A 23,385-nucleotide genomic window follows, 5' to 3' on the forward strand; every position below is an offset into this window, starting at 1 on the left:
ATTGAGAATGGATATGATCTAAAACCAGTCTGCTGTACCATTTTTGTAATACTTCTAGATATCTTGCTCATATCAACCCACGAATGGTTCCTTGGTACTCACTGCTGTGGGCTGAAGTTTGGCAACTTTCGAAATCATCATGGCAGAAGTGGCAGGAATCGTGAACCACCGTACCCGCTTCACGCACTTGCAGACCCTCTTGTACAGCTGGAGGCAACAGATCAAGCAGGACTGCCAAGAGTGAGCTTCCAGAGCTCTGAAGGACAGGAATAAAGAAGAATTTATTTTCTGAATGAAGGGGGAAGAAAGAAAAAACCCCACCAAATTCAATACAGTGTGGCAACTAACCATCCCTCCCTCAGATGGATTTAAAAAAATGTTGCTATCTGACAGAGGGCTAGAAGTACAGGATTCTTTTATTCATACAGATTTCAATGCACACATTCAAGCTACAAGCATAACCCCGCCCCACAGGCACGGTGCAAATAAAAAGGACGATGTTCTCACAAAAGTGCGCTTCAGTTACCTGGCCTGTTTCTCATCCAAGGTACGCAGCAGTGTCTTTAGAAGACTGTCTACTACCTAAGAATGGAAAGATAGAAATATTAAACTGTGGAAGGAATTTTACAGACTGGTGCCTCATTAATTGAGGGGATGCTGTGAAAGAGGGAATTCAGTATTCTTCCATGCCTTCTCCAACATGTTTATAAATACGCTATAAAATTGCAGAAGTTATTTACTGGATGTCAGAGTCAACATATAGGTGGCTATTATTTCTACAAACAAAACCTGCGCTTCTTACAGACTAGGGGTTTAAAATTTATTATTAATTGCACTGTCCAGTTCCTGCTGTTCTCATACAAATACAAGCGTTTTCACAACAGGCAGGAAAATCTCTCAAACCCGCAGCACCTTGCCCAAATGCCCAAGAGCTGTGCAAAAAATAATTTCAGGCAGCCATCTGAGGATCTCAGGATTAAAATATTTGCCATCAATGACTGAGAGCAAATCCAGATAAGCAGACCCTTCTCTCATCAATGCCAACAACATTTTTTGCTACAGATAGACCCTCTCATCTCCTCTTAGGAGTCTCCTATTTCAGAACAACTGGTTTTGCTTTTAGCTAAGTTTTAAGCTCTTTGCGCTTTGACTTGCTACCAACGACATTCCCTTCAGTGACAGTCAGTTCTGCTAAAAGGCACACTACAGCCCAGTTCCAGCCTTTATCCCTTAGCTGCATAAAGCTGCCAGAAGACAAACCTCAGAACTGCTCCACGAAAGGTCAATGTCCTCTAATCTGTAAGAAACACCTTGAAGAGTAGCTAACAAATCAGTGGAGAAGTCTTTTATAAATTCAGCCAGGTTCTCCAGGGGCAGCACACAGATCCAGGACTTGACCAGAGTCCTATCTAATTCCATCAAGTATCTCTTTTCTTTCATTAGTTGCAGTAGGGTCCCCCTGGATGGAAGACAAAACAAAATCTTCAAGTTCTCAAGGTACAAAAGGCTAAAAGCTTGTTCAGCCCATGAAGGACTCTTATTCCCACTCCTCTGCTTTTCTCATTTACAGCTGAAGATCAGTAGAAGACCCCAAGACCCAGTAGTCGCAGAAGCAGTGTCAAACTACTGAGCAGAAGCACTCAAGGAAAATAAACTCCAGGTCTTGCTCAGATTCTGCACAACACCTATCATGAGCTGCTTTAACTCACAGCAGGCATCACCAACCATGCAAGCTGCTCCATGGCTTGCAGAATTAAGGGTTGTTTGTGTCTGAAAGGTAACATACTGCACAGCTTTGCTATACACCACAGTCTGAGCAACCAATACGGTCTGTGTTCCTATATCACAAATATCAACCATCAACATGCTACATTTCCTATTTTTTTGAAAACAAGAGAGTTAGAAAAAAAAGATAGAAAGGTGACCACCACCAACTACAATGTCAAGGCACTGGATATAACCCGCAATTCTGGAAAACTCACCTATGTTGCTGCTTCCTTGTTTCAGCAAATGGAAGCCCTTCCAGCCCCGCCCAGATATCTTCTTGCATTGGCAAGTGGTTGTGTTGCGAAGGAGCAGCAGAGAAATGCAGAAGAGGAAGAACCCACACCCACTGATCTACTTCGTCATAAATGCAGCTTTCGCAAAATTTTGTCAGGTGTATCTTCAAACTGAAAAAAAAAAAAAAAAAAACCACAAAACCAAACAATACAAAAAACCCAAAACAAACACACACAGTAAAAGAATAGCTTTTTACGGGACTCAGGAATGTCCTGGGCAGGGGGGGAAGCTACATCTCAGTCTTGCTATTACCTTCAAATCACTTCTGCTAATTATTTTAGCTCAATCTTATCTTTATTGAAGACTATATATGGTAAAAGTTTAAGACTCAAAGCTCTAATCTTACCTGAATCTCTCTGCACAAACCCTACTAATATAGCACTAAGAAGTGCCAATACTTTATCCACAGTTTCCACGTGAGACCCCCAGCTCAGTCAGGGATCAGGTGACACGGATGCACAGAGCCAGGCATTCTAGGGACAATTCTTGGCTTCCTCGGTTGGGCTGAAGTACTACAAAGGCCTCCAAAAGGAAATGTAATAGCTGCAGCTTGTGCAAGTGAAGAACTAGAAAAACCGAGTGCCAGATAAGCAGTTAGATAACAGTCTAATAAGCAGGCACTCTGAGGGGAAAAAAAAAATCAACAAAAAACATGTGTAATGATGCACGTCAGAGGAGACAGAAGAATTCAAATATGGCATTTAAATTTAAAGGAGTAAATACACCATGATCCCGATCATTGGAGTTTGTAAGTATGAATAGCAAACAGGTAAGAAGCTAGATACTGTTTGACAGAAGAGGATAACAAATAAGATTTATATATATAAAGAAAAACCAATAGTTTTAACTCAATCTACTACTCTGGCAACAGCGACAAGTTGCAATAAGGGAAGTCCTGCTTGGACAATAGTAAAACATCAGTCGCATCAAAAAAGGTGACTGTAAGAGGGCCAAAGAGAGTTGTGCAATCTTCATCCCAGGAGTTTTCCAGAACTCAACTGCAACCTTGCCTGGATGTTAGCTCTGCTTTGAGCAGGAGGTTGGAACAGACACCTCCAAAGATCCCTTCAAATCTGATTTTTTTTTTTTTTCTGATTCTCTGACACTAGAGCACCGAATCCCTTATTGCTTTATCACAGGGTGCTATGCTTGCAGCAAAACCAGCCCAGTTAGCTACCTTGTAAGTGCTCCAGTAACATACATACCTAGTAACTGCTAGAAAAGCCTTGTTGATATGATGAAATTCATCCAGTACAGCTTGTTGTGACACCTTATCCAAGCACAAGAGGCTACACAGGTCAACCAGATCGCTTTTAAATGCTGGCAGCCCGAGCATGTCAACTACTGCGAGAATGGTGAGCCCCAGAGCTAGTTTACTTTTTATTACTATGTCCTCCTGCGATGCTTTTGCACCTCCTGGCGCAAGGAAAGGAAGAGCTATTTTCTTCATGTAGTTTAGCAGCAAATCAGTCACCTGGGATAAAGAAGGGAAGAAACAAAGCAACCACAGCATTAGTTCCCCAACAAGTCTTTTTCTTCTGAAGCCATTTTCTTCTGCCGGTTACAGCAAGGACACTCGATAGCCCTGTACGCCCCGCGGCACCATGGTGGTACCGGGATCTAAGCACACATGGTACTGACCACCACCACCACATCAGGCCTGGTACCCCAGTACCTGTGACGGTTTGGTGCCCCTCTGTGCTACCGGCTCCCACCGTTCAGCTACTGCTGCAGCCTCCCGTGCCCAGCAGAGCTGGGGAGCGTCAAGGGACTGGGGCAGACATCAGGAAGGGAACCGGCGAGCTGAGCAGCCGTACGCCCAATGCTGTCTTATGTCACCATCACACACCGCAAGCAGACTCCAGCTTCCCAGTGGATCAGGCTTGCTTGGGAGTCAGCAAAAGGTGAGAGCTTTCTGTCCTTACCCACAGCCCCCAAAAGCTACTCTGAATCCACATCCAAGGGGTCCATAGTACTGTGGTGCTTGGTGATACCAAAATCACCCCTCCGAAAACCGGCAGAGACACGAAACACCCGTGGGCTCTGCTGAACTGGGTGGGTATGCCATCTTGTGGCCTCTCCCGCGTCACCAGGAGGAGGGAGGCTGTGGAGAGTTAGAAACGAGCAGCCCTGACACCAGTCCAAAGCCCCCAAAAAGACAACGTGACGTTTCTGCCACATTTCATAATTATGCCAGGTAAGAAATTTAGGACCAGGACAGAAGCCCTGTCTGCACCACTGCTTAGAACTGGACCAGGAGGAGCTTGTCTCAAAAAAAAAAAAAAAAAAAAAAAAAAAAAAAAAAAAAAAGGCAGGCTTGAAGTCCGAGACATATGCAGAGAAGTCAGCAACAGAGTGACTGGCAGCAAAACTAAAGGGCCAGGCTTCGGAAATTAATATCCGTACACAAAACCCACTCAGGTAAGATGTCGCCACATCACTGCTCTGCTGCTGACCAGTATGAGATATTCAGAACAGCACCTAATTGCAAAGGTGCGACTGAAGTTCCCAAGGCAGATGGTGGCAGTCACCCCGAAAAGATTCCTGCTGCTTCTGTCACACCTGAACTTTTTGACTGGAAAAGCAAAATTAACCCAACAAGGTCAACAGCAAAATTAAAGTCCTGTGTTTACTAACTGAATGTCTGTTTTCTAGTATCTGTTAAAAGAAAACAGATTACCTGCTCCATGCCGAAGTTTAACTCCATCCATGGCATTACATTGCCGTCATGTACCAGTGGTCTTCCTGTAACCACACAAAACTGCCTCAGCTGGAAGATGAAGTTTCTCAGGTTGTTGGGACTCCAGGTTCCAAGAATGCTGAAGATATTTTCTAACATAATATTTGCAGCTATTTTCTTCCCTTCCACCACTTCTCTGTTTTCATTGCCAGAAAGCCTGTTCCAAATGTTTTTAATTCCGGAAGGCTTTGCACACACAATATCGTCATACTGATGCCATTCTAGAATAAGCAACACAGATGAGAAAACACACATTTGCATGTGCCTTCACTCTTTCAGCTGTCCACAGAAATACCCCCACTGACCCAGCAAGTTTCCGACTTCAGAAGTGCTGTCTAATAATAATGTTAGTCCATAGGAAGTTAGAGATCATCCCAATATGCAGATCCAGTCAGAAAAGCTCACCTCCGTTGTTGAGCAAGTCACGTCTTATGAATAAGCAGCGATTCACATGATTATTTGATACTGAACGCTTGTAAATAAATTCATACTCCCCTCCACCACAGGTAACCCAGTATTTGTAAGGAATGAATCTATCCATATTTTCTTTTGCAAGAGTTACAGTGCCTTCAATGAGGTATCCATGTTCTCCTAGATGCCTAGGAAACACAAAACACAGCAAAGGAGGGCAAAGGACATGTCAGCTGATCTAGATACTTCCTTTTCCACACATCACTCCATTTTTAATAGCAATGGTGATTATTCTTTCATGATGAAAATTTTAGGATAGTTATCTCCACTATGAAAACCCTTTGTAGCAATACCCACCAATGGACATATAGCTACAGTCTTAGGTATTAAAATGAAGTACCACATTGCATCCTGTTCTCCAGAGCCAAAACACTCCTGTGCCCCTGCGTGACGCAAGAAGGTACTTACTTGCTGCAGGTCAGCTCACAAATGTTGTCCTTCCAGTTTTCATAGGGAGAAATGCCTTCACCCCTGATGAATATTTTGTGGGTGTCAAGGTTTAGTTTGAAGTGTTTGGACAATACCGCGTGGAAATATACTGTAACACCATCACTTCGGTTCACATAACTACAAGAATGAATTAGAAGGAAAATAGAAAGAATTCTAGTTTTTACTTTTTTTTTTAAATTGCACAGATCATTATAAACAACAAATAAGATCTGAGCCACTAACTTACTGGATGCAAGACCCATAAGCTCTGTCAGCAGTTCACTCAAACTGATGCTACATAAGAGGCCTAGTGTAAAGCTTAGTGCAAAAGGGAAAATGGGTTCCTAACGGCAGCATGAAACGCTCTGGCCATGGTGCATCTGGGTCACCGCATTGTAAGCCAACAGAAATAGCTCACCCAGCAGAGTCACCTGAAATGGCTAAGCTTTATCCCTCTTCCCGTTCACACAAATTAAGCAAAACAAGTTATACTAATCAAAACAGCTCTTCACACCATTAGAGTCACACGTGTGAAGCACATGTTGCTTGTAAGAGTAAGAAATAAGAAGACGATCTCTTTTTTTTTTTTTTGGTATTCATCAGATACTCAAAAAAGGTTCAAGTACCAACTGTACCACATCACCCAGTACATGACCTGTGCTGCAACTCCCAATTAAACATTGGGTCCCTTTTGCATGAGCAGTAGTTTACCTCAGTTTTAAGGAATTCTATTTCCACATATCCAAGACACATGCAGACCTAATCTTAGTACTTCAATCCCCTGCCTCAGTCTGGAGTCCCCTAGTCCACCTCACACCAAAACCTGTAAGTGAAGAATGCTGGGGAGCAGCAGGGGTGTTCTCACCTTTCTGTAATCTTATCCACGGGTTTCTGGTTCCTTTTTTGCTTTTTGTCCTTACAGCTGTCTGTTACAGCTGAGGCATCATCCTTTCTAGCAACCTCAGGTCCTTTGGTCTGACTTGCCTTCTCAGTTTCCTCATGCATTTTCTCACTTGGGGCCTTCTTCTTCTCCTTTGTGTTTTCATTCTGCGATAGGAAGACAGACAATGCCCAATTAAACAGGAGACCCTGGCAGTACAACATCCGCAGAAATATCCAACATTTCTTCAGACAGGTGGGGATACCCAGAAATCACAGCATACCAGCTAGCTTCACACTTCTGGAAATACTAATCCCTCACTGAGAGAAGCTACTGGTTAAGGAAAATAATGCATGGATTGCAAGAGGAATCCAATCTACAAGCATTGACAACAAGGCAGGTCAATATGCCACGGGTCCCCAGAGGACGGGGCATAAAGAAAGTGAAAGACAACCAACAGCAACTTAGAGCTTTACAGGCCTGTCCGTGAGTGGAGCACAGACCCCTACAAAGCACGAAGATCTCCTTGTCAGAGGAGATCCGACAGAGCTCACTGGAAGAGCTGGCTGGAGAAGGGACAAGTTCACAGCTCCTGGGGGGTAACTGAGCAACCGCTCAGTGACAGCGCCGTGCTAGAACACACGGGAGAGCAAAACTCAAAAAAGAAACACTTCATAGCGTTCCCTGCTTTCTCCCCATATCCCCAGCCTTGTGGTCTTCAGCTTTTCTGACAGCACAAAAGAATCATAGTTACAAAGGGAAACTTTGCCCAACTCAACCAAATACTCACCAGAGTGTTCACTCGCGCACTTACCTTGGAAGGCGAACAGCTCACTTTCTGGCTGGCGTCTTCTTTATCCTTCCCAGCCTGCGAGTTTTTGACCACAGGTGGAGTCTTTGTGTCTTGACTTCGACGTTCAGCACAAGGAGCTGCAGGCTTACTTTTAGGCGCTTCTGTACCAGGAGCCAACCCAGAGGAAACGCTCGCTTGCTCTCCTGTTGAGGCTGGTTTCTTACTGCTACCCGAGGGCTGGGAAGCTGGTCTGGTTTCTGGAAGCTGGCCAGCACCAGGGGCATGACTGCCCCCTTCCACGTTACTCCTGACCACTTCTCCGCACTCCGTGGTACTTCCACCCTCCACCTTCTCCTTTGGGGCTGCAGAGCTCGGAGACGGCGCAGCCACATTATCCGTGCTGCTCTGCTTTGGTGGGGTCATCGCGTCTACGCTGCAGTGACTGCCTTCTGCAACTGCTTCCAGACTTCCAGCTTCCTTTCCCAGGTGATCCAATGCCCTGTCGCTTTCCTGTGCGCCTCCGCTGTCACCAGCAAGGACATCAGCACCCGGTTTGGCTGCTTCACTGCCCGGGGTTTGGATTTCTTGTGGAATAACACATGTATCAGGCAATTCTGTGGTTTGAGCTGGTGCTGAGCTTAGAGGAGGCAGAGACTCCTGCTCCCTGGAGCTGGGAGGACCCTTCATTTTTTTATTCCTCTTCTTTTTCTATTTAAAAAAAAAAAAAAAAGGACGGAACACCATAATGTCTATTTATTCACTGTTGAAGAGAAATTCTTTTGTCACCTCCTCCATTGCAGCTAGTACCAACATCTTCCTGCTACAATGGGTTAATGGAAAACGATCAGTAAGAGAAGGGACAAGACCAGCTACCATCTTCTATTGTAGGTGAAATGCAAGTAACTCTTGAGAATTCTGTAGTTTTAATATTCAAGACTTTCTCAGCAGGAACACAGAACAGCGCTGAGCATGATGCTCACTAACAAGGTCAGACCAATTACTAAGCTGAATTCGATGCCATTTCCCTCAGTGCAGCAAGGGTACTGTCATGGGGAGCTGTACCACTCAGCACATCAGCTATCTGCACACGCAACGCTTAACGTAAGCAAATACATCTACAGTTTGCCTAGGAACACCGGCAGCAGCATCCAGGTGCGGGCCAAAGGGATTTGTGGTGATGCAGCCCAGCCTCATTGCTTTACAACAGAGAGAGCAACAAGTTACCAGCTACTCCTGCTCCTCAGCACCCACAAAGAGCCTTACCCTCTTCCGTGACTTCTCAGAAGAATTACCAGCCACGCACTGAGGTGCAGCCTCTGAGCTACCACTTGGAGCTGTTACACCCTCCAGCAGCGATGCTCCCTCCTCCTCCTCTTCCTCCTCCTCCTCCGCCTGGGTTGCAGTAGAGGAAGGAGGCCCACCTCCACTGCATTCAGGTGTGGTCTCTGAGGTATCAATCAGAGCTCTTGCGTTCTCCAGCAGCGATGCTCCCTCCTCCTCCTCCTCCGCCTGGGTTGCAGTAGAGGAAGGAGGCCCACCTGCACTGCATTCAGGTGTGGTCTCTGAGGTATCAATCAGAGCTCTTGCGTTCTCCATCAGTGATCCTCCCTCCTCCTCCTCCTTTGTTTCAGTGGTGGAAGAAGGCCCGTTGGCACCTTCTCCCCTCACATCTCTCCCAGGCTCTGCTCCTGTATCAGGGACTGGTGCAAGCTTCACCTCTCTTCTTTCTGCAATGGAGGCAAGGTTTGTTGTTAAACTAAAGAGTCGGGAAAGAAGATGGTTCTCAGCTGGTGGTGAGCAAGCAGGGTCTGCTGCTAAGTGTATCAGTTGAACACACAGGAGCCGCTTTGCTGTTCCCTGTTCAACAACTACTACTAGCAATGACACCAGTCAGCAGCAGAATAATTAAGAAACCACTGTATTCAGGTACTGACGTTCTCCATACTACCTCCAGCTAACGTGCTACTGGCCAAAGCAGCAGGCGCTGGGAACCACAACTGCCTGTCGAAACGCTTGAGGACCCCCAAGATGTGCGGTGACAGTACGCTGGCACTTCTCAGCTTTCTCAGCCTTCTGGACTGGCTGTGTGACCTCTACCATGCTGCTGAGTGTTGTGTCCAGGAAGGCATGGGAAACTCCCTTTTTATCTTCGAGAGTTTTATCCAGACCCTAAAACCTGTGAAAAGGCAGCTCAGACCTGAGTCAGGCATCAGAGTAGATCCCCACTTTCTACAGACCTGTTTTACGGGCTCTTCAGCAGTGTCTCTACCCCAAATTTGAGAGCAGAAGCTTTTAACCTCCTTGAGTGGAGATCAGTCAACACCAAAAGACATTGATTTCCTCTGGGTATTTTTGGGAGCAGGAGCACCCAAAAAAAAAATCAAGGTGAAGGTAGCTCACAGCCTCTTTTTGAGTATTACAGCCCAAAGGCTGCACCAAGCTTAATGACAGCGGGTTGTTTTGTACCTGAAGCAGGCACCCTTCGCAATATTGTTTCACATCCAATTTACTATCATGCCATTACCTGGAACGTTTAAACTCTTCCCTGAGCTTTTCCTGCTCCTCAGTGACTCCTCTGTTGACAGGGCTTGACCTGCACACATTTACTTGGTAGAACTCCCTGGTCCCCCAGACAGAGAGCATATTCACCTGGTAAAGCACTACAACTCCTTCCACCACTTTCAATCATTACCAGAAGCGGGGACAAAGCTTTCAGACCACCAGAACAGATGCTCGAGATGTTTTTCCTACAGCATTTAAGACCTGGAGATCCTGGGTTTGTTACCTTGCCATTCCAGATTGCAGAGGGATTTGCTAAGAATTGATCTTATCAGGACTACAGCAGGCTGATTCTGATTTAGCATATTCTTTTATAGGACCCTACTTCTTCATATCAACACACCAAAAGCAATTCTGGTGGCCCGGGTCATTCTCTCTTTAAGCAAATAAAGGATAAGGAAATACTTCCCCCTGTGTAACTGTATTAATTGTGTACTTGGCTCTATTAGTGTTCACGGAGGCAGAATTAGTGTGTTGTCAAACAGAAGTTCAGGCACTGAATTCTAAACCTAACGATAAGCTGAAGATAGGACATTCTGGTTCAAGAGGGACTAGACCAGTGTTGTGGTGTGAGAGAATTAAAAAAAAAAAGTAAAACTGGTGGGTTGAGATAAAGACAATTTAATAGGACAGAAAAGGAAGGGAAAATAATAATAGTGATAAAAGAATATACAAAACAAGTGCTGCACAATGCAATTGCTCACCACCCGCTGACCGATGCCCAGCCAGCTCCCAAGCAGTGGCCATGCCCCCCCCCCAGCCAAATCCCCCCACTTCTGTTTTTGTCCAGCATGATGCCGTAGGGTCTGGAATATCCCTTTGGCCAGCTTGGGTCAGCTGTCCCAGCCGTGTCCTCTCCCAGCTTCTTGTGCACCTCCAGCCTCCTCGCTGGCAGGGCAGGACGAGAAGCAGGAAAAGGCCTTGACTCTATGTAAGCACTGCTCAGCAACAACTGAAACATCAGCGTGTTATCAACACTATTCTCACCCTAAATCCAAAACACAGCACTGTGCCAGCTACTAGGAAAAAAATTAACTCTATCCCAGCCAAACCCAGATAACGGAACTGGTCTTTGTAATACAGCATTCCATAAAAATGGCACCAGTTCATTGGCAAAACGGAAACTAGTTCAACACTGGCGGTTAGCTCAGTTGGTTAGAACACGGCGCTAATAACACCAAGTTCACAGGTTCAATCCCTGCTCACTGCAGGGGGATTGGGCTCGATGATCTCTCAAGGTCCCTTCCAACCCAAAGCATTCTATGATTCTATGATCCGAGCGTGGAGCATGTGTGTAGGAGGCGTCAGCGACTCGCTCGCTTCTCTCTCCATCCCCCACCAGTCACTGCAAAGCGAGGAAAAACTCTGTCTCTAGCAAGTAACGCACAGGACGCTCAAGACGAGAGCAGCATGGAACAACCCGGCCAGAGCAGAGCAGCCCAGAGCCAGACAAGCACCGGGGCTACCAGAAGAACCACCGGGCCCCCACAGCCTCTGGTCGCCGTGCGGCCGCAGGGCACGCCAGCCCCCCACGCAGCGTCCCCCAGCTCACCCCGCACCGCGTCCTCCTACCTGAATCCTCGCCCCCAGCGCCGGGAGCCAGCTGGGCCCCGCATTTGCTGCAAGAAGCAGGAGAATCATCCCCAGGAAGAGCGTGACACACATGGCACTTCATGTTTCCCAGCCGCGAACCCTGCGGTAAGCTTTTTCGAGGCCACAGAGGGAAAGGACGGGGCAGAAAGAGAAATACAAGTGTTAATGTGAAGTAATGCACCTTTGTCACACAGCCTTCCTCCCGGCACTGGTTTTATTTTCAGGAAGCCACCTGTGATAGCCAAGAGCAAGGCCCTCAGCTGCGGGGGCTTCGCCAGCCGGCCGCCATCGAGCCAGCGGCCCCGGCCCCCAGCTGCGCCAGCTCACGGGCTGGCGAGGGGGGGAACCGTAAGCGCTTTAAAAAACCCCAAACAAATAAAAATAGCTACTCCACGCTGACACACAGACCGTTGGCAATTAAACTCATTCGGGAAGGCAGCGCGGCCGAGCAGGCCCGAACGCAGCCCTGGCTGTGCCCCGCCGCCTCCCTGCCCCCGGAGGTCTGCAGGGCGCTGCTCCCGCCCCACAGGCCGGCAGACCCGTCCCGGTTGGGGCCGGCGGGACCGGGGGGGGGACCCGAACCGGGGGGGGGGGGGGGGGGACTGGGGACCCGAACCGGGGGGGGGGGGGGGGCTGGGCCGACCCCGCAGGCCGCAGCCCCGACCCGCACCTCCTGGGGCGGGAGGCGGGGCTGACCCCTGGGCGGAGCCTGTATGCAAAAGAGGCGCCGCTCGCCCCCCCCCCCCCCGCGGATAGGCAGCGACTGCCGCCTCTCCCGCGCAGCTCTATGCAAACGAGCCGGGGGGATGGACCAATGGCGTGGCGAAGGGCCGGCGGGATGTAAATGAGGCCCGTTAGGTGCGGGCCGGCCGGCAGGGGGCGGGGCTTCCTGCGGCTCCCAGCCTGCGCGGGGGGGCCGGGGGGCACCGGGGGGGGCCGGTACGTCCGGGAGGACCGGGACCACCAAGGGGTAGGGGTGTCCCGGGTGCAGCGGGAGGAGAGAGGAGGGCGGGGGGGACCGGGGGTACCGGAGAGCACCGGGGGGGGGGGCCGGGGCACCGCGGAGGGGGCCGGGGCACCGCGGAGGGGGCCGGGGGGTCCGGTACGGCCGGGGTGCACGGCGGGGAGGACCGGGACCACCAAGGGATAGGGGTGTCCCGGGTGCAGCGGGAGGAGAGAGGAGGGCAGGGCGCACCGGGGGGGGAGGGGCCTGGGCACCGCGGAGGGGGCCGGGGCACCGGGGTGGCGCTGGGGGGTCCGGTACGGCCGGGGTGCATGGCGGGGAGGACCGGGACCACCAAGGGGTAGGGGTGTCCCGGGTGCAGCGGGAGGAGAGAGGAGGGCGGGGGGGACCGGGGTGCACCGGGGGGGACCGGAGGGCACCGGGGGGCTGCAGCGGAGCCCGGAACCCAGCCGGTCCCGGCAGCGGAGCCCCCGCCCCGCCCGCAGCCGAGCCCCCCGCAAGCCCAGGCCCGCTGCCCCGGCCGCCCGCCCCGCTCCGCTCCGCTCCCGGTAACGCACCTCCCCGCCGGGCCGGGGCCGGGGCCCCGCCGCTCCCGCTCCCGCTCCGCACGGCCCCGCCGCCGCCTCCCGGCCGGCGAAGTTTCGCTTTCTGGCCGAGCCGCCAAGTTTCGTTTCTGGGACGTCACCGCCACCGCCCCCCGCCCCGCCCCGCCCCGGCCCCGGCCCCTTCCCACCGGGCGGCTCCCGGCCCTGCGGCGGCTGCCGGAGCCGGGCGGGGGTCCCCGGGGGGGCTGGGCACCGGAGGAGCGCGGCAAAGGGCCGCTGCCGGCGGGGGGGAGCGGGCGCTCTGCCCTCCCCGGGACCCCCAAAACCGGCCCGGGACCTCCGGCAGCCCGGCCCCTTGGGCAGGGCACGGGGGAGGCTTGTCGGTGGTCCGATGGCTAATCCTAGCCCGGAGCTGGATGCCCGCTGCCCGCTCCGGCTGCCCCGGGCCAGCGGGGACGCGCATGGAGCTCAGCCCCTGCTCCTCCTTCCCAGCCCGGCTTTAGCAGCTCCCAGATCCCCAGCAAAGCCCCCTTTTCTTCTACTTTTGGCTTGTGACGTGGGGACGTACCAACCCTCCACCACTGCCCGCGCGGCTCGGGTTAGCGTTAGGGTTAGCGCTAGGGTTAACGCTAGGGTTAGCGTTAGGGTTAGCGCTAGGGTTAGGAAGCGTCCCAGAGGCCGCTATGGAGCATTTCTTGTTCCCATCCCGTCTCCGAGCTGCTGCAGTAGCATGGGCAGCAAATGGTCGCCAACAGGCTCCTCAGGCCGCCGTAGCGGGGCTGTCGGCGCTGGGGGCGGCTGTGGGGGGTTTCACCCTTCTGTTAAATGCGCTTGCTCCCCCGGACAGCGCAGGGATGCGGGACGGGGCCTGCCAGCAGCGGTGGGGAGGGCAAGTGTGTCGGAGAAAATATACAGTGCTGGATCCAACAGCGGAAAGTGGGGACGCGGCTGTCACCCTGTCCGCGGATCCAACCGGGACCGAGCTGGCCTGATCTTCGCTAGCGCTCACGCACTCGCACACACGGGTTCGAGCACACACGCTATCTACACACAATTGGCCCTTTTTACCCCCTTGCCCTCTCTTTCCCCACTCCCGCTCCGCCCAGCGTCCCCGGGCAGAGGGTTGCCTGAGCCCCCTTCTGCCGCTGCCCCGCTGAGCTGCTCCCCAGGCGCACGGAGCAGCTTTCGCAGCACAACCTGACGCGGCGCAGGGCAGCAGCCAGCTCCCATACGACATGAAGAGAAATGCATCAAACCTGCTCCACCTCTGTGCTGGTCGCTCCTTGGCCGGGGAGACAGATGGACGGGTGGACGGCCAGAGATGGCATGTGTGCCTCTCCAGTTCTGCAAACGCTTCTCTGCTGCCGGTGCAGCGAGGAACTCGCCGCCCAGCGCGGCTCCGCCGCAGAAATGCTCCTCTAGCCTCCGGCGGCAGCGGCTCTCGCAGTTTTGTGGCTCCCAGGCACCTCTACCCTCCCTGCAAAACCTGCGAAATCGTTGGCAGGAAGAGCTGTGCTGGAGCGTGCCTTCGAGCACTGAGCAACCGCCTGGTTTCAGTTTCTTTTCCTTGGTTTGATCAGCAGCACCCAGACATTAGGGCTTAATTTTTCCTTCCCGCACAAAAGGCAAAAGCTTTCCCCAAAGGAAGACAGCGATCACACTGACTCATTTGCAATTACTGCTTTATTATACCCTCCTCGCAGGAACGTCAACCAAGGGCAGTTCAGGAAAACCGCTTTCTCCTGAACCTTGCCCCGCAACCCTGCTGCCTGCCAGCGCTGTTTGCACCCATTTCACAGCAAGGCAAGCACAAGCTGGTGTCACGGTGCCTGTCCCCTCGGGTGCCTGGCAGGAGTCAGGCGAGGGGCTGCACCCACGGGGCGACAGCCCAGCCCTGCCCGACGGCAGCATTTGGCAGAAAACCCCACAAACCAAGAGGGATCAGTAAGGAGTAAAATCACTGATGCTTTTCATCTCCCAGCAGCCTGAGGCTGGGAGCTGCAGCATGCCCTTGGGCTTGGAGTGCTGTGCCAACATCCTTGAAACACGCTTTGACGAGAGTACGCGCCGCGTTAGGGTTCAGTACGTCCCAGAATAAGAAAAGGGTCCAGAATTAAAACAGCTGATTTAAAAACAACGGTGGCTTTGAGGATGGAGAAGACCTGGAAGGAGGGATGGGTTTTTCCTGATGACGGTGATAGGGAACGGTTTTGTCCCACTAATCCCTTCCACGGACCGTTTGTCCTTGGTCTCGCTCTGCCCTCCCCAGCGTGGGACACGGGGATGGGCTCAGCCCCGCCACGCATCCGTCCCACCAGCCGCCCAGGAGGGAGGACAGGGCCGGGCGGCTCCCATGGAGGGTCTTGGTCGGATGTCACCGGGGTGTCACAGCCACCGCACAGGACGTACAGCCCCGGCGTAATCGGAGGCGAGGAGCCAGCGTGGCGAGGCTGCCCCCGAGGTCCCAGGCGGCTCCTCGGCTCACTGGATGAGCCCCGCGGGCAGCAGCGAGCTCTCGCTGGTGCTGGTGAAGGGGGCTGCCCCACCGGCCCCCGGCTCCGCTGCTCCACACCGCTCTGAGCCAGGAAGGGGGAGAAGCAGGACGGAGAGTTAAGCCAAGGCTTGCCACAGATCCCCGAGGCCGGGGTGACCCCGCTTCCCAGAGCGGCTCCCGCTCGCCTTCCCGGGAGCCAGGCCCCCGCAGCCCCCCGCGCTGCAGGGGCTCACCCTCAGAGCCCCGCTCAGCAGCAGCCTGGGGGACCCCAGCCCCAGGAGAGCACCCAGGGCAGCCCAGAGCCTCACCTGCCTCCTCCCGGCTGGGGAAATGCTGGAATCCTTCTAAATCTGCGGACAGCAGGACTCGGAGAACGGGGTCCTGAGGGCAGAGAGACCTGGGCTGGGGGAGCCTGCTGCTGGCCGCTTCCCATCTCTCCGGGGCTGTGAGCCCCCCAGCCAGCCCAGTGCAGAGCATGCAGCCCTTCCCTGCCGCCCTGCACCCCCCAGCTGGGCTCAGACGCCGCAGCCTCTGCCTCTTGGAGACAGAAGAGAAGCAGCAGCATCCCCGTGGCAGGTGCCAGCGGGCAGCGCAGACCAGGCGGGGAAGGCAGCCGCGCTGAGCCCATGGGCGCAGAGCCTCCCCCGGGGAGCAGCGCGGACGCCGGGCGCGGGGAGAGGCTGCAGGAGCTGGCACGGGGCCGGCCAAGGCTGCGTCCCACGTACCTGCAGGCTGCAGAAGGCCGGAGAGAGGCCGTGCTTGCGCAGCTCCTGCAGCAGCTCTGCCAGCCCCACCACCACCGTGTAATCGATGCTGCTGATGTGGCGACAGTCCAGGATGACGGAGCGTGGTGGAGATGCTGCTGGAAGAAGAGCATGCAGTCATAGAATCATCGAATCGTTGAGGTTGGAAAAGACCTTTAAGATCATCCAGTCCAACCATTAACCTACACTACCAAGTCCACCACTAAGCCAATTAAGGGTAGAGTAATAATGAATGTTTCCTAGCTTGGTGTCTGGATTATTTTTTAATGGAAGTAAAACTAGAATACAATCACTAAGGTTGGAAAGGACCTCTAAGATCAGTCCAACCATCAACCCAACACCCCCATGCCCACTAAACCATGTCCCAAAGTGCCACGTCTGCCCGTTTTTTGAACCCCTCCGGGGATGGGGACCCCACCACTTCTCTGGGAAGCCCATTCCAATGCCTGTCACATCCCTGACGAGTCCAGAAATGACCAGCTCACAGGGGACAGCCCTTAGAGCCAGAGCCGTGGGAGAGCGGCAGCGGCCAGGGGCTGGTCCCGGCCGCAGGGAACCTTGCGCCCGCAGCCTGCAGGCCTGGGCAGCGCTTCCCACCCCCCTCAGCAGTGATCCCGGTGGGCACCGGGTTACAGCCGAGTCGCCGGGACAAGCCAGCGGGCCGGGGAGCACCGTACCTGCCAGGGCACGGCTGCACACGGCATCCTGGAGGTACTCGATGGCTGGGAAGTGCAGGCTGCTCCCCGGCTGCACGAGGAGCACGTCCCCCTCCGACACCTGTGCAAGACCCCGGAGGCGGGGGATGAGTCCCGGGAGGGCTCGGGGCTGTGACCTTCCCCCGGCGGGGACAACAAGCAAAGCACTGTCCTTCCTGCTGGCGGGGGACACGCGGGAGCCCCCATCCCTCAGGGAAAGTCCCCTCCCGCGCACACCCCAGGTGTCAGCAGGAGCAGGGACAGCGATGCCTCCCTCTCCTGCTCTCAGCTCCTGGGATACCCTTTCCTCGTGCTCCTTGAAAGGGGTCCCTGCGCCGTGCCCATGGCCGGCTGGGGACACGGGATAGGGTGGGAGCAGGTCAGGAGCATCCCGCACCCCAACACCCCGCTGTCCTTGGGAGCCCTCTCCCAGCTCCCTGCTCCCTGCTGAGCCCGGCTGGCCCCGCCGCATCCAAGGCGAGGTGTGAAGCCCACCTTTATTGGGGGCCTGGCGATGGGGTAGAGGAGAAGAATCCCTGAGACCAGCACCCCGGCCATGATGCCGTACTGGACCTCCCAGAAGCAGAGCAGGAACGTCACGCAGAGGGGCACAAGGTCCAGCCCTGCAAGAGAGATGACCAAGGCTGCGCCTCATCCTGTACCACAGGGCCCTCGGGGACAGCGCCTGCTCCGCAGGCAGAGCCGGATTGCACGGGGGGATCGACCGCCCCCGGCTCGTGCCCTCACTCTTAACCCGCCAGAGCGTCCTGAAGATCCCAGCGTCAAACATGGGGACCACAGCCGAGATGATGACGGCGGCCAGCGCCGCTTTGGGGATGTAGTAGAAGAGCGAGGTGAGGTACGCCAGCGAGAGCAGGACCAGGGTGCCTGCGGGAGATGGGGAGCACCTGAGCCCTGCGGCCCCCGACGCCCGGGGTGCCCGGGGGGAGCGGGTGCTGGGCACGGGGGCCTGCAGAGCAGCCCACGGCGAGGGTCGGGGGGCTCTACCTGTGACGAGCCCTCCCGCGGGGGTGCAGACGCCCGACTGCGCGTTCACCGCCGTCCTGAAATGCAAAGCAACACGCTGCGCCGAGGCTGGCCGGGGCCAGCAGCTGCCCCCACCCGCTGCCCAGAGACCCCACCCAGGAAAACCCCACCCAGGAAAACCCCCCACCCTGTCAGACCCCACCGGGGAGAAACACGCACGAGCCCGCAGCTCCCAGCCCGCAGCGGGACCACAGGGCACGGGAGGTGGGAGGGAAGGTCGCCGCAGGACCCATGCATAGCCCGGCAGCCGAGGTGGGCAGCCGGGGACCCGGACACGAGCCCAGGGACCCACCGGGGTCCGCACGACCTTCCGCCCAAGATCTCGCAGAGCCCCCTCGCCGCAGCCCCAGCGAGCGTCCTGCGGGCTGGGGCTCCGCTCCCCCTCCTGCTACCCACCGGCCAAAGCTGCCCGTGATGGGATACGATGAGACGAAGGAGCCCAGGACGTTGGCGAAGCCTGCAGTGGGGAAGGAGAGGGGCTGGCGATGCAGCAGCTATGGGAGGCACTGCCCGGGCTGAGACCGGTCTGTGCCCCTGTCGTCACCTCCTCCATCCCCAGGCTGGTACCCACGGCTGGATCGGAGCCGGTCCGGCCATGCGTGCTGGGCTCAGGCTGCTCGGGAAATTGCTAAGCTATGAGAAAGGCTGGGGGGGCACCATGCAAGATGGGAAAGGTAGAACTTCAGGAAGAGGTGGGACTGCTGAGATGGGGATCTCTGGTAGCTCCGGGGCTGCAGGACTGTGGGAAAATAGCGGAAGGCTGGCGAGGATTGTAAACACGCTCAAGTGACTTGCAGCTGGGGTGTCAAAAAACACCTATATCATACTAGCTGTTGTTTGGCCTTGTGTGTTGGACAAGTAGAACATCTGTGTTTAGATGACACAGGCCTGTGATAGACTTAGAGGCACCCTATCAAACATGCTTCAGATTCCTGCGCTGCGACGGGAAAGATCAAAGCACAGTGGTGAACTACGCCTGCGCGAATCCCTGATAAACAGGCGAAAACAGCCAGTTGGGTGATCCTCCAGCATGGACCGAGCTCCGCCGTGCCTGCGTTCCCGCTGGTGTGCCCCTGCCCGGGTGCTGCTGCAGGGATGCCCCAGTTAGCGAGGTGATGAAAATAAATTTATTCTTTGCATTTCACCCATGGTTTTGTGGTTGTTCCTGCATCCTGCCTGTGCTGGCTCACACGGGGACACACAGCGGTGGTCAGGCCGGATCCCCACCCCCTGCCCTCCTGCTCCGAGCGGGCTCTTACCCATAGCCAGCAGCTCCTGGTTGGGATCAATCCTGTAATCGTTCTGCGAGGCTGAAAGGAGATGAGCGGCATCGCCCAGAGCTTCCCACAGGCACGACCCGCCACGCGCGCGGAGCGGGGCTGGCAGCGCCTGGGACAGCCGTGGGACCCCATCCTGGCACCCCCCTGTCCCAGCACCCCCCGAGCAGCCCAAGGCGACGCTCAGCTCCTGTGCAAACTCCAGCCGTGCGCAGTGCAGGACCCCCGCAGCCCGCTCCCCAGTCAGGCACGGGGCAGCTGCCCAGCCCGGGGAGGGGGCCAGCAGCACCCCACGGGACCCTGCCTGCCAGCCCATGCTATGAACCGGGCTTGGCACGGGCAGCCCAGTCCCTCCCCACTGCCCCTGTGCGAACAGCAACGTCCCCAGCACCCCAATTCCCCGCAGAGACCCCTCCTGCGAGCGCAGGTGCGGGAGCCTGGCGCAGCCGTACCAAAAGCCTTGGCAATCGCAACCGTCTCCAGCAGACCCATGAGCGGGACCACGGCCAGCCCGACCCCCATGTCCTGGGAGGGAAGGACATGGTGAGCGTTGCCACCGAGGGACAAGGGCCACCCCGCAGCAGAGCCTCCTCCCGCTGCACGGGGAGCCAGCAAACGCAGGAGGAAGGAGACAGCAGCCCACGGGGAGCCCAGCCTCTGCCAGCCAGCCTGGCACCCACCTCCACCATGCTCCTGAAGGGGACGGTGCCGTTGGGTGCAGCCATGGAGAAGCGCGGCAGCCGGAAGGCAGGGAGGCCCCGGGGGATGCTGCCGGTGAGCGTGAATGGCTGGGAGCCCATCACCTGGAAGGAGTAAGCAACCAGGCCAGCAAAGAGGACTACGAGGGCGTTGCGTGCTGCAGCAGAGAGAGCAACTGTGAAAACCTGCCCGGAGCCCAGGGCAGCGGGAGGGACGGCAGGAGGTGGGTACCCGGGCTGCCGAGGTCTTCCAAGCCAGGAAGGGGCATGCACAGCAGCAGGACCATCCTTGGGACTTTGTCCTCCCCGACCCACCTCCGGGTCTCAGCTCCTGCCGACCTGGGCTTTACCAGTTTCGGGCTGCCTCTTCCTTGCCCAGAAGAGGCGAGACCTCCGGAGGGACGGCCGCGGGAGGGGAGAGGGCAGGGGATGGCCAACGCACCCGTGGCGGAGGTCCAGACGATCAGGTGGCTGACCCTGGCAGCCAGCGGCTCCGCACGGGCAGCTCGGGGCAAGCGGCTCTTCATTGCCCGGAGCCCTGCCAGCGCGGCCAGGCAGGCCAGCCCCAGGACGGCGTCCCCAGCCCTGCAACAGGCACATCGGTGCCAGCCCAAACACGCTGCGGGGCACAGGGAGAGCTACCGCAAAGCCCCGCGGGAGGAAGAGCGTGTGCCGGGGCACGTGCCGCGGCTCTGCAGGGAGGTGCGTAGCTCGCAGGGACGCTGCTGGCACCTCCGCACCAGCGGCAAAATGCGTCACCTCCCCGGAGGGCAGCAGGAGAGGGAGGAGGGGGGCCCCCAGTCAGCGGCATGATGCTAATGGGTTTGTGGGTTCTTCGTAAAGCGGGAAGCAGGACCCCTGCGACAGGCAGGATGCGTGCAGTGGGATCTGCCTCCTCCCCATCCCGCTGCTGCCCCTCGCAGCTAGGAGGGAGGTCTTCTGCCGGCCGTGATGAAGCTGAGCCTGCGTGTCACGGTGCCCTGTGCAACACCCAGGCTGCGGCACAGACCCCGAGCCACGAGTGCAGCTAACGGGAGAGGGCAGGGGGCACGGGGATGCCTGAGCTCCCTCGTGGACTGTCAAAAATTGGAGAACTTACAACACAGACAGTCCCAAAGATGTGTCTTTGGGCTGGCAAAATCCTGGTGTACCTAACTGGGAGCGGAAAACAGGACAACGCTGCCCCGTCCTTCCCCTTTAGCAGCTTGGGAGCCCACGTGCTCCCTCGTCTTCACATTTCCAGCTCAAATGGAAAAGGCTGAGAACAAGCACTTGTGTCACAGCACTGGGCAGGGACCGAGAAATCAGTCCAAGGTGTGACCAAAGAGAAGGGGAGCGAAGCAGCAGAGCCCGAGACCCCGCAGCTGCAGGGGGACGGAGCAGGGCAGGCGCAGGGACGGTGCTGACCTGGTCTCCCCGATCCTCCGCAGCGTCTCATACACCTGCAGGAAAAACTGCCGAGGGATCCCCTGCAGCCCCAGGATGTTCTGTGCAGGAAGACAAAGCCTGGTGAAAGCCTGGCGTAACCCAAGCTGCCGGGTGCCACGGAGGGACGGCCAGGAGCACCGGGGCTCAGCCGGTGGGAGAACTCCTCAGCAACCACGCCGCGCTCCCGCACACACTCCAGGACAGCCCTTTCCCTGTGCGGCTCCATGCGGGCAGGGCTCCGAGGTGCTCTGAGATGCTTCCACCCCATCCTGCACGCACGACTGCGCAGCTCCCAGGAAGGGGCTCAGTTCGGGGCCCCAGCCCAGCCTGCGCAGCCCTGCCATCCCCGGCCCCATGCCGGGAGCAGCAGCAAGAGCCCAGCACCTTCGCAGCAGCCCCGGCTGCAACCGCAGCCATTAGCCAACACCGGCCCGCGGGCTCCTCGCACAGCCTGCCACCATCTCCCCGAGTCTCTGATTTTGGTTAACCACAAAGGAAGCATTGCAGCCCCAGAAGAGCTGGAGGGGCTCAGGCCCCTGAGGCCAGCGAGGGACCGGTGCAGCTGCAAACCCGCCATGCCCGAGAATCACCCAGCACCTCCCGCAGGTGACCAAATCAAATGGCCTGGTTTTACTGGCGTCCTGAATGCCACCAGCTGGTCACAGGCAGAGGCGTTCAGCTTGGTCTGCTCAGAACAGCGCACTCCGAGACGCACCAAAACCACTGGCAGGGGGGACCTGTGCCCCCTTTGCAGCTCCTTCTCCTCACACTGAGCACATCGCCCAGCCTGGCGCTAAATACCCCAGCTCGGTGCTAAATACCCCAGATTGGCGCTAAATACCCCAGATTGGCGCTAAATACCCCAGATTGGCACTAAATACCCCAGATTGGCACTAAATACCCCAGCTCGGCAGCACGGCCGGCTCCAGGAGGGAGCAGGCAAGGCATCCAGAGCAGACCAGCAGACCCTACCTTGATCTGGTTGAAGCTAATGGTGATGGAAGCAGCTGATGTAAACCCTTTAATGACTGGGCAGGAAATGAAATCCAGAAGGAAACCTGCACGGGATGGGTGGCATTAAGCACGCTGCTGGCCCCGACGGGGAGCACAGGGGGTTTGCATGCACACAGAGCTATCACAAGCGTTAGCAGGCCAACCGAAGCATCTCAGAAAACACAGGGGATGGGGGGAACAACTACAGGATGCACAGCGATATCCTACAACAACCAGGCATGGCAAGAGCATCTCACCGAGGTGCAGGAGCCCCATGGCCAGCTGGACGCAGCCGGAGAGGAAGGCGAGCAGGATGGCATAGACAGGCTCGTGGAACGCGTAAGAAGAGACAAGCAGCGACATGATGGCCGTGGGACCCAGCGTCACGTCCTTGGCGGTGCCCAGGAAGCAGTAGACAAAGCAGCCCATGAAGGAAGAATAGAGGCCGTACTGCACGGGGACAAAAAGGCGCACGGGCACAACGCTGGGAGCTGGCAATGCCAGACGCCCCCGGGACGAGGAGGGCTGGGCTGCCCCCCGGTCCCGCCAGCGCCCGCAGCCAGCCCTGGGCAAGCACAGGGCGTCTGCGGCTCCCAGCGCCCGGGAAACGGGCGACCGCAGAGGGCCAGCCCTTGGCCGGCCGGCGCTCCCTGCCCTGCCCGCCGTGCCGCCAGGCTGCAGGCAGCGGGTCGGGAGCGGGCACCCCCGGGCACCCACGCCGCAGGGGCATCGCCACCCACCTGGAGAGGCAGCCCGGCCACCTCGGCGTAGGCCAGCGCCTGCGGCACCACGGTCAGCCCCACGGTCAGCCCGGCGAGCAGGTCGAGCTGCAGCCAGGCCAGGGAATAGCGCGGGAGCCAGCGCAGCACGGGCAGCCCCGGCCACAGCCACGGGCAGCTCAGCCCCCGCTGCCGGGGCCCCGGCGCCGACATGGCCGGGGCTGCTGCCCCCGGG

The 23,385-nt window shown here is 56.3% G+C and overlaps 2 protein-coding genes across 2 annotated transcripts in view; both read right to left on the reverse strand.

Moving 5' to 3' along the window:
- RNF213 (ring finger protein 213) overlaps nucleotides 1-11,625 on the reverse strand; it is a 53,997-nt gene extending 42,372 nt beyond the window's left edge. Inside the window, exons 1-13 of the mRNA XM_075720066.1 lie at nucleotides 11,506-11,625; nucleotides 8,919-9,101; nucleotides 8,638-8,795; nucleotides 7,396-8,082; nucleotides 6,567-6,748; nucleotides 5,681-5,824; nucleotides 5,207-5,400; nucleotides 4,742-5,022; nucleotides 3,267-3,535; nucleotides 1,983-2,171; nucleotides 1,261-1,459; nucleotides 527-582; nucleotides 103-256 (exon numbers count right to left, since the gene is read on the reverse strand). Coding sequence (XP_075576181.1) covers nucleotides 103-256; nucleotides 527-582; nucleotides 1,261-1,459; nucleotides 1,983-2,171; nucleotides 3,267-3,535; nucleotides 4,742-5,022; nucleotides 5,207-5,400; nucleotides 5,681-5,824; nucleotides 6,567-6,748; nucleotides 7,396-8,082; nucleotides 8,638-8,795; nucleotides 8,919-9,101; nucleotides 11,506-11,608 — 2,799 coding nt within the window. The 5' untranslated portion in view covers nucleotides 11,609-11,625. The remainder of the gene's footprint in view (nucleotides 1-102; nucleotides 257-526; nucleotides 583-1,260; nucleotides 1,460-1,982; nucleotides 2,172-3,266; nucleotides 3,536-4,741; nucleotides 5,023-5,206; nucleotides 5,401-5,680; nucleotides 5,825-6,566; nucleotides 6,749-7,395; nucleotides 8,083-8,637; nucleotides 8,796-8,918; nucleotides 9,102-11,505) is intronic.
- A 3,891-nt stretch (nucleotides 11,626-15,516) lies between these two features.
- On the reverse strand, nucleotides 15,517-23,363 carry SLC26A11 (solute carrier family 26 member 11). Its single transcript, XM_075720168.1, has 16 exons — nucleotides 23,172-23,363; nucleotides 22,689-22,881; nucleotides 22,411-22,496; nucleotides 21,418-21,497; nucleotides 20,453-20,595; nucleotides 19,993-20,168; nucleotides 19,765-19,837; nucleotides 19,295-19,345; nucleotides 18,432-18,492; nucleotides 17,997-18,052; nucleotides 17,736-17,876; nucleotides 17,484-17,611; nucleotides 16,971-17,070; nucleotides 16,255-16,391; nucleotides 15,838-15,910; nucleotides 15,517-15,611 (listed from the first exon to the last, which is right to left on the reverse strand). Exons 1-16 carry the CDS (start codon nucleotides 23,361-23,363, stop codon nucleotides 15,517-15,519), a joined length of 1,785 nt encoding a protein of 594 aa, XP_075576283.1.
- Between the last annotated feature and the right edge of the window lie 22 nt (nucleotides 23,364-23,385).

Source organism: Pelecanus crispus, chromosome 12 (genome assembly GCF_030463565.1).
Source record: "Pelecanus crispus isolate bPelCri1 chromosome 12, bPelCri1.pri, whole genome shotgun sequence".
NCBI lineage: Eukaryota > Metazoa > Chordata > Aves > Pelecaniformes > Pelecanidae > Pelecanus > Pelecanus crispus.

Bases quoted from the DNA above. Each gene is read 5' to 3' on its own strand.
- SLC26A11 (XM_075720168.1), bottom strand. From the start codon at position 23,363: ATGTCGGCGCCGGGGCCCCGGCAGCGGGGGCTGAGCTGCCCGTGGCTG. The intron at 22,497-22,688 runs GTGAGATGCTCT...CATCCCGTGCAG, and splicing joins CATGGGGCTCCTGCACCTCG to GTTTCCTTCTGGATTTCATT. The intron at 20,169-20,452 runs GTGCGTTGGCCA...TCTCTGCTGCAG, and splicing joins CGTCTGGACCTCCGCCACGG to CACGCAACGCCCTCGTAGTC.